General features: G+C 44.6%; 1 protein-coding gene across 2 annotated transcripts in view; it reads right to left on the bottom strand.

Annotated features, from left to right (window-relative positions):
• The window catches only part of c6h4orf33 (chromosome 6 C4orf33 homolog), a 12845-nt gene extending 2585 nt beyond the window's left edge, over nucleotides 1–10260 (bottom strand). The window contains exons 1-5 of one of the 2 annotated variants that reach the window (XM_071408201.1): nucleotides 9978–10260; nucleotides 5701–5887; nucleotides 2771–2831; nucleotides 2632–2683; nucleotides 817–1016 (exon numbers count right to left, since the gene is read on the bottom strand). In XM_071408201.1, the coding sequence (XP_071264302.1) occupies nucleotides 817–1016; nucleotides 2632–2683; nucleotides 2771–2831; nucleotides 5701–5881 (494 nt within the window). In that variant the 5' untranslated portion in view covers nucleotides 5882–5887; nucleotides 9978–10260. Of the gene's footprint in view, nucleotides 1–816; nucleotides 1017–2631; nucleotides 2684–2770; nucleotides 2832–5700; nucleotides 5888–9868 lie in introns of both variants that reach the window. The other variant, XM_071408200.1, reaches the window with a different exon arrangement.
• Nucleotides 10261–10273: the final 13 nt, after the last annotated feature.

Genomic DNA, 10273 nt, shown 5'->3' with positions numbered 1-10273 from the left:
CAACCATTTTCAGGTCATGCCATAGATTTTCAAGCAGATTTAAGTCAGAACTGTAACTAGGCCACTCAGGAACATTCAATGTCTTCTCGGTAAGCGACTCCAGTGTAGATTTGGCCTTGTGTTTTAGATTATTGTCTTGCTGAAAGGTGATTTCATCTCACAGTGAAAGCAGACTGAACCAGGTTTTCCTCTAGGATTTTGCATGTGCTTAGCTCCATTCCATTCATTTTTTTATACTGAAAAAGTCCCCAGTCCTTAACGATTACAAGCATACCCATAACATAATGCAGCCACCACTATGCTTGAACATATGGAGAATGGTACTCAGTAATGTGTTGTACTGGATTTGTCCCAAACGTAACACTTTTGTATTCAAGACAAAAGGTTAATTGCCTAGCCATTTGTTTTGCAGTATTACTTTAGTTCCTTGTTGCAAACAGGAAGCATATTTATTGAATATGTTTTATTCTGTACAGGCTTCTTTCTTTTCACTGTCATTTATGTTCGTATTGTGGAGTAACTACAATGTTGTTGATCCATCCTCAGTTTTCTCCTATCACAGCCACTGAACTCCACCTGTTTTAAAGTCACTATTGGTCTCATGGTGAAATCCCTGAGCGGTTTCCTTCCTCTCGGGCAACGGAGTAAAAAATAAATAAAAATACATAATTCCACTTTTACATTATGGGGTATTCTGTGTAGGCCAGTGACAAAAAAATCAATATTTAATCCATTTTACATTCAGGCTGTAACATAACAAAATGTGGAAAAAGTCAAGGGCTGTGAATACTTTCTGAAGGCAATAAACATACTCACAAGTTGGGCTTCTGTCCCTCCACTAGGTCAGCCTGGGGGACGGGGTAGAGGGACTCGTAGGTACGCCCCGCCCCGGACCCGTGGATGGCGTACGAGTTCATCTTGTTGACGTTAGGGGGGAAGTAACACCAGGGGAGAAGAGCCTCACCCTCCCACCTGTTTCCTGTGATGGTTGCCGTGAACGACAGGGGCAGTTGTTGCTGGAAACAAAAACATATATATATATATATATTTTTTTTAAATTATTATTATTTTTTATTATTTTTTTTTCTTTCCCTTTTCTCCCCAATTTTCGTGGTATCCAATCGCTAGTAATTACTATCTTGTCTCATCGCTACAACTCCCGTACGGGCTCGGGAGAGACGAAGGTCGAAAGCCATGCGTCCTCCGAAGCACAACCCAACCAAGCCGCACTGCTTCTTAACACAGCGTGCCTCCAACCCAGAAGCCAGCCGCACCAATGTGTCAGAGGAAACACCGTGCAACTGGCCCCCTTGGTTAGCGCGCACTGCGCCCGGCCCGCCACAGGAGTCGCTGGAGCGCGATGAGACAAGGATATCCCTACCGGCCAAACCCTCCCTAACCCGGACGACGCTAGGCCAATTGTGCGTCGCCCCACGGACCTCCTGGTCGCGGCCGGCTGCGACAGAGCCTGGGCGCGAACCCAGAGACTCTGGTGGCGCAGCTAGCACTGCGATGCAGTGCCCTAGACCACTGCGCCACCCGGGAGGCCATTTTTTTTTTTTAAACCTAATCTGAACCATTGATGACTGTATCTGTTGGACACTTAGATTACTTTTAGGGTAAGTGACGAAATAGAGGTAAGTCTATGTGAATATACCTTGATGAAATATATTGGGGCAGAACTAAATATTTATAAGATATGAGTGTAATACATTGTACTGTTCCATTGTTCATTCATTCATTCTTTCATGCATTAATTAATTCATCCATTCAGTCATTCATCCATTCAGTCATTCATCCATTCAGTCATTCATCCATTCAGTCATTTATCCATTCAGTCATTTATCCATTCCGTCATTCATCCATTCAGTCATTCATCCATTCAGTCATTCATCCATTCAGTCATTCGGTCATTCAGTCATTCGGTCATTCAGTCATTCGGTCATTCAGTCATTCGGTCATTCAGTCATTCGATCATTCGGTCATTCATCCATTCGGTCATTCACCCATTCATCCATTCAGTCATTCAGTCATTCATCCATTCAGTCATTCATCCATTCGGTCATTCATCCATTCGGTCATTCATCCATTCGGTCATTCATCCATTCGGTCATTCATCCATTCGGTCATTCATCCATTCAGTCATTCATCCATTCGGTCATTCATCCATTCGGTCATTCATCCATTCGGTCATTCATCCATTCAGTCATTCATCATTCATTCAGTCATTCATTCGGTCAGTCATCCATTCGGTCATTCAGTCATTCATCCATTCAGTCATTCATCCATTCAGTCATTCATCCATTCGGTCATTCATCCATTCGGTCATTCATCCATTCGGTCATTCATCCATTCGGTCATTCATCATTCATCCATTCGGTCATTCATCCATTCGGTCATTCATCCATTCGGTCATTCATCCATTCAGTCATTCATCCATTCAGTCATTCATCCATTCAGTCATTCATTCATCCATTCATCCATTCATTCATTCATCCATTCGGTCATTCATCCATTCGGTCATTCATCCATTCGGTCATTCATCCATTCAGTCATTCATCCATTCATCCATTCGGTCATTCATCCATTCAGTCATTCATCCATAGGGAGGATGTGATGGTGTTCTCTTACCATGAATGCGTGACCTCTTCCAGAGAGCAGTAACACCAAGTGTTGTCCATGTCTGCAACAGAAGAGCAAGAATCAGTACAGTGCTACTGGAAAACCATCAATCAGGCCATCAAGGCCTTTAGAAAACGCCTCTACTTACGGACACACTTCCACCTCTAGATAGTTCACAGTAGTACTGTCCAGAAAGAACGCCTCAACCACTGTAGAAAAATAACATAAAAAGTGTTATATTATATGCGTTGAAAAACCATCTTGTTGTGCCTAGTGGCCTAAAGTAGGATGGCAGAAAAAACATCCACAAACCACATAAAAAATGAGCAATCAACGATACATTCAATATTCACTTCACAATGATTATGGTAGTAATAGTTATGATTATGCAATTACCCCCACGACCAGGACAAACCACCACTGTTCTCTCTACCCACCTTCACAGTCCCAGAGGCCAGGGAAGGGCTGCCCTGTTCTCTCTATCCACCTTCATAGTCCCAGAGGCCAGGGAAGGGCTGTCCTGTTCTCTCTACCCACCTTCATAGTCCCAGAGGCCAGGGAAGGGCTGTCCTGTTCTCTCTACCCACCTTCATGGTCCCAGAGGCCAGGGAAGGGCTGTCCTGTTCTCTCTACCCACCTTCATAGTCCCAGAGGCCAGGGAAGGGCTGTCCTGTTCTCTCTACCCACCTTCATAGTCCCAGAGGCCAGGGAAGGGCTGCCCTGTTCTCTCTACCCACCTTCATAGTCCCAGAGGCCAGGGAAGGGCTGCCCTGTTCTCTCTACCCACCTTCATAGTCCCAGAGGCCAGGGAAGGGCTGTCCTGTTCTCTCTACCCACCTTCATAGTCCCAGAGGCCAGGGAAGGGCTGCCCTGTTCTCTCTACCCACCTTCATAGTCCCAGAGGCCAGGGAAGGGCTGCCCTGTTCTCTCTACCCACCTTCATAGTTCCAGAGGCCAGGGAAGGGCTGTCCTGTTCTCTCTACCCACCTTCATAGTCCCAGAGGCCAGGGAAGGGCTGTCCTGTTCTCTCTACCCACCTTCATAGTCCCAGAGGCCAGGACAAACCACCACTGTTCTCTCTCTACCCACCTTCATAGTCCCAGAGGCCAGGGAAGGACTGTCCTGTTCTCTCTACCCACCTTCATAGTCCCAGAGGCCAGGGAAGGGCTGCCCTGTTCTCTCTACCCACCTTCACAGTCCCAGAGGCCAGGGAAGGACTGTCCTGTTCTCTCTCTACCCACCTTCATAGTTCCAGAGGCCAGGACAAACCACCACTGTTCTCTCTCTACCCACCTTCATAGTCCCAGAGGCCAGGGAAGGACTGTCCTGTTCTCTCTCTACCCACCTTCATAGTCCCAGAGGCCAGGACAAACCACCACTGTTCTCTCTCTACCCACCTTCATAGTCCCAGAGGCCAGGACAAACCACCACTGTTCTCTCTCTACCCACCTTCATAGTTCCAGAGGCCAGGAAAAACCACCACTGTTCTCTCTACCCACCTTCATAGTCCCAGAGGCCAGGACAAACCACCACTGTTCTCTCTCTACCCACCTTCATAGTTCCAGAGGCCAGGACAAACCACCACTGTTCTCTCTACCCACCTTCATAGTCCCAGAGGCCAGGACAAACCACCACTGTTCTCTCTCTACCCACCTTCATAGTTCCAGAGGCCAGGACAAACCACCACTGTTCTCTCTCTACCCACCTTCATATTCCCAGAGGCCAGGACAAACCACCACTGTTCTCTCTACCCACCTTCATAGTTCCAGAGACCAGGACAAACCACCACTGTTCTCTCTACCCACCTTCATAGTCCCAGAGGCCAGGACAAACCACCACTGTTCTCTCTCTACCCACCTTCATAGTCCCAGAGGCCAGGACAAACCACCACTGTTCTCTCTACCCACCTTCATAGTTCCAGAGGCCAGGACAAACCACCACTGTTCTCTCTCTACCCACCTTCATAGTCCCAGAGGCCAGGACAAACCACCACTGTTCTCTCTACCCACCTTCATAGTCCCAGAGGCCAGGACAAACCACCACTGTTCTCTCTCTACCCACCTTCATAGTTCCAGAGGCCAGGACAAACCACCACTGTTCTCTCTACCCACCTTCATAGTCCCAGAGGCCAGGACAAACCACCACTGTTCTCTCTCTACCCACCTTCATAGTCCCAGAGGCCAGGACAAACCACCACTGTTCTCTCTACCCACCTTCATAGTTCCAGAGGCCAGGACAAACCACCACTGTTCTCTCTCTACCCACCTTCATAGTCCCAGAGGCCAGGACAAACCACCACTGTTCTCTCTACCCACCTTCATAGTTCCAGAGGCCAGGACAAACCACCACTGTTCTCTCTCTACCCACCTTCATAGTCCCAGAGGCCAGGACAAACCACCACTGTTCTCTCTCTACCCACCTTCATAGTTCCAGAGGCCAGCACAAACCACCACTGTTCTCTCTACCCACCTTCATAGTCCCAGAGGCCAGGACAAACCACCACTGTTCTCTCTACCCACCTTCATAGTCCCAGAGGCCAGGACAAACCACCACTGTTCTCTCTCTACCCACCTTCATAGTTCCAGAGGCCAGGGAAGGGCTGTCCTGTTCTCTCTACCCACCTTCATAGTCCCAGAGGCCAGGACAAACCACCACTGTTCTCTCTCTACCCACCTTCATAGTCCCAGAGGCCAGGGAAGGGCTGCCCTGTTCTCTCTACCCACCTTCATAGTCCCAGAGGCCAGGGAAGGGCTGTCCTGTTCTCTCTACCCACCTTCATAGTCCCAGAGGCCAGGGAAGGGCTGTCCTGTTCTCTCTACCCACCTTCATAGTCCCAGAGGCCAGGGAAGGGCTGCCCTGTTCTCTCTACCCACCTTCATATTCCAGAGGCCAGGGAAGGGCTACCCTGTTATCACTCTCTCTACCCACCTTCATAGTCCCAGAGGCCAGGGAAGGGCTGTCCTGTTCTCTCTACCCACCTTCATAGTCCCAGAGGCCAGGGAAGGGCTGTCCTGTTCTCTCTACCCACCTTCATAGTCCCAGAGGCCAGGGAAGGGCTGTCCTGTTCTCTCTACCCACCTTCATAGTTCCAGAGGCCAGGGAAGGGCTGTCCTGGAGGGCCGGAGGGACCAGGGGGGTTGTTGAAGAAGGGAGCAGACACCTGCATCTTCATCCCTCCATCCCCGGGAGAAAACGTCACCTTCACAGGGTCATGATCCACAGGAAGGCTGTCCCATGTGGTGCTGATCACAAACTCCATCTCAGTCTGGCAGAGAACGATTGGTTATGGGTTTTGCTGTTTTGTATTTACAATGGGATTAGACTATGCTGTGTAAAGACCCACAGCCTAGTCCCAGATCTGTTTGTGATATCATGTTCATTCCCGGGCTTGACAATGAGTGCAGGAGTTGACAGCAGCACCAATACTAGGGAAGTCAAACATTCAGGCTGCTGCATAGACACTATGGAGGCTAAATGTAACTATGGAGCTTATTATGTAACTATGGCTGCTAAATGGAACAATGGAGGCTAAATGGAACTATGGAGGCTAAATGGAACTATGGAGGCTAAATGGAACTATGGAGCTTAAATGTAACTATGGAGGCTAAATGGAACTATGGAGGCTAAATGGAACTATGGAGCTTAAATGGAACTATGGAGCTTAAATGGAACTATGGAGGCTAAATGGAACTATGGAGCTTAAATGTAACTATGGAGGCTAAATGGAACTATGGAGGCTAAATGGAACGTATTATGTAACTATGGAGGCTAAATGGAACTATGGAGGCTAAATGGAACTATGGATGCTAAATGGAACTATGGAGGCTAAATGGAACTATGGAGCTTAAATGGAACTATGGAGGCTAAATGGAACATATTATGTAACTATGGAGGCTAAATGGAACTATGGAGCTTAAATGGAACTATGGAGGCTAAATGGAACTATGGAGGCTAAATGGAACTATGGAGGCTAAATGGAACAATGGAGGCTAAATTGTGTTCGAGAGCATTTCTTAACTCACTCAAATGGTTATATGAGTGAGAACTAGGTGTAATTGTTGCAATAGCTTTTGATTTTGTCATATAGAATTATTTTATATTGTGCTAACTACCCCTAATGTGGACGGTTTGTATTACTATCTTACACAAGCTTGCATTTCCAACTGATAAATGGAGTGGATTTACACATCCTTTTAACCTCAGATTGGTGATGTTAATATACACGTTTATAGTCATCAAGATGATACTAAATCGATTGCTTAAAAACAGATTTTTATATTTGGTTTGGTATAATTTATTTTATCATACGTGCCTGTCCGTCGCAGGACTTTGAACACAGTTGATCATTTTCAAACTCAACTACAAGGAAAAATCGTGTCACTATGTTTATAAAAGTCGCTGGCCACAAACAAATACACGGATTAGAAAGTCAAGCTATCACGAATGACAGTAAATCCAAAGACAGTCAAGCTATCACAAATGACAGTAAAGCCAAAGACAGCCAAGCTATCACAAATGACAGTAAAGCCAAAGACAGCCAAGCTATCACAAATGACAGTAAAACCAAAGACAGCCAAGCTATCACCAAAGACAGTAAAGCCAAAGACAGTCAAGCTATCACTAATGACAGTAAAGCTAAAGACAGTCAAGCTATCACTAATGACAGTAAAGCCAAAGACAGTAAAGCTATCACTAATGGCACTAAAGCTAAAGACAGTCAAGCTATCACTAATGACAGTAAAGCTAAAGACAGTCAAGCTAGCACCAATGACAGTAAAGCTAAAGACAGTCAAGCTAGCACTAATGACAGTAAAGCCAACGACAGTCAAGCTATCATTAATGACAGTCAAGCTAAAGACAGTCAAGCTATCACCAAAGACAGTAAAGCCATCACCAAAGACAGTAAAGCCCTGTCACTATGTAGATACCGGTGAGGTGGTGATTCGTTGAAATTATCCAATCAGAAAAGTGTTGTTTCTCTTTTCTTATTGGCCGTCTACCGGAAACACTGTGGGTGGAGGACGCTCAGCCTGTCAGAATTATAGTGTGCTCAGATTCCCTGTCTGTGTTGAATGGTTTATCATCTGACCAATCTAATAGGAGTTACTTACTATTGGAGGCATTCATGTTATTATGGAGAATGGCTGGATCCCAGCCAATTAGGATGTGGAAGGGAAAGGAATTGTAGACCAGATAGCCAAAAGGGCTTTAAAACTAGACATGTTTGATATTCATGTTCTACTGGGTGAAGTGAGAAGTGAGGCCAAATGTAAGATCAGAGCCATTTTGATAGATGTGTGGCAGAAGATATGGGACTGAGCACAAGGGCTGGCATTTATATGCCTTCCAAAGAAAGGTCGGTGGACCAAGATTCAAAGGTCAGATTAGGAAGGAAGAGGTTGTGTTTGCTCGATTGCGCATACATTGAACTCGTCATTACATGGTTGGCAAGCATGCGAATGGTTTGTGTCTGGAGTGTATGGTCGATGAAACGGTGGAGCATGTGTTGTTATATTGTTGTAAGTATGTTGGAGAGGGAAAGATTGAAGTGTAAGGTCATTGATATTGAACGGGGTTGGGGGATGGAGGAGGGTCTTTTAGAAGTTAGTAGAGCTCTTTTTTTATTTTGTCAAAAGTACCGAGTTAGGTAGCCTAGTGGTTAGAGCTTTGGGCCAGTAACTGAAGGGTTGCTAGATTGAATCCCCGAGCTGACAAGGTAAAAATCTGTAATTCTGCCCCTGAACAAGGCAGTTAACCCACTGTTCCTAGGCTGCCATTGTAAATAAAAATGTGTTCTTAACTGACTTGCCTAGTTAAATAAAGGATAAAAACATTTTTAAAGGTAGGATTTAGGAATGTTGAACTAACCGTGATTCAGCACAGTAGGTGGCGGTATGCACCTTAAACGTTTGTTTGCGGACCGCTATTATATCATAGAAGAAGAAGTAAACGCCACAGACAGAACAATGAGACATTTCACCGATGTATAAATGTGAAGCATCCGGTTGGCATTTCCACTCACCTCCAAATGGAAACCCAGTGGCCGGAAAACCGGCAATGGAAGAAGATTGCGCAAGATGGATTTTGGCCGACATTCTGCAAATTTTCTCAATGATGGAACATTTTATCTCAATACAGTTTTTGTTTCCAAAAATAAAATATGTTTCGAAAAGAGTGGACTTAGTTTTGTAGACTTTACCCTTTGCCAAGGTTTCTGAAAATTGCGTCGTTTAAGGGTGCAAAGTAGGCGTTCCCTAACGAAAATATGCTAGAACGCGCCAATAGGCTCTCGCTAGTTCGTGCTTGGCTCTGCCCACCTCCTTGCTGTGATTAATTTGCTCCCACTGGAAACGAAAGGCTGTTGTCTGTCTTGGGTTAGTTATACAAATATTTGTAAACACTGTCGCACAAGGAGATTAGTTCATAAAACCAAATTCGTTTTGGTTTGTCATTTGCCGCGGTTATTGTCCCGTTCCATTGATTTCTATACAATATCGAGTGATTCATTTGCGCGCATTATTGATTACAGTAGAACAAGCTAATCAATTCTAGTGTAGAATGGCCGCTTGGTAAATGTTGTCGTGTGCAGTTTATAATGTACTAATTTAGCAAAATATAGGTGTGACACATGTGTAGGGAGTCTTATGTTTGGTCTTCAAATATCACAAACAATTTCAGCATATAATGATTATTATTTTGGAAATTTAATAAACGGGTATTTTGACACTGGCCTATGAATCTAAAATTGATGACAACAGGGGCATATTCATCACGCCGATTCTGTTGCAAAACGTTTCTTAAATGGAACGAAACGGAGGGATGAATTTGTCCAATATAAACTGTCGTTCAACTTTGGGAAATGAGTACACCCCTTTTTGCTTCCGTTTGGTTCTTAAACGGTAAATAGTTTGCGTAATGAATACATCCCTTGAAACATCAACATTATAATTTTCAATTTATGATTTAGGAATAAATTATACTTCTAACATTATTTCCAACAGGATTATAATTAATCAAGTAAAAATTACTGAATGAGTCCAAAAACGTGCTTCGATTTATTGATTTTGATGACAACTAAAAACAAGAAATATTATTGCCTACTAATACGTCTGAGACCAGGCTACATTGTGCCTGCCCTACACACTGGTGCCAGCATGGCAGACCAAGAGCAGTGTTATTTGTAGTAGCCGCATAAGTATGGTACAATGCAGTAATTTGGAAAAGATAAAACTTGTACTAAACTTACCATTTTAAGTTCGGCGCATGTAAGTACATAGAGGAAGATAACCGCTTTTAGCGACACCGATGTCCACGATCGGTGCATCATGACTAATAGGAAGGCTAACGTTACTTACTTTGTAAGAGGATGAATCCAGTTGCGCGCTTGTGTGATGGCTATATATTTAGCTTGTTATCAAAATACATACAGTAGCTCATGCCAAAGAGATAATGCACTTTCTATGGAGTATCAACTTCCTGGTGTGATCATATGATGATATATCTTCCCTATCAGATGTTCTTGGGTGGAATAATTACGGAATCAGTTGGCACGCAACTCAGTACAACAGTCTCGAAGTACATTTGTTTACATATTGAAATGGCGTTTCATATCTAATTGATTGATGCCAGGTTTAAACTGTGTTCCATGAAA

This window comes from Salvelinus alpinus, chromosome 6 (genome assembly GCF_045679555.1).
Source record: "Salvelinus alpinus chromosome 6, SLU_Salpinus.1, whole genome shotgun sequence".
Lineage (NCBI taxonomy): Eukaryota > Metazoa > Chordata > Actinopteri > Salmoniformes > Salmonidae > Salvelinus > Salvelinus alpinus.
The sequence above is the reverse complement of the archived record's forward strand: the minus strand, read 5'-3'. Positions and strand labels throughout refer to the sequence as shown.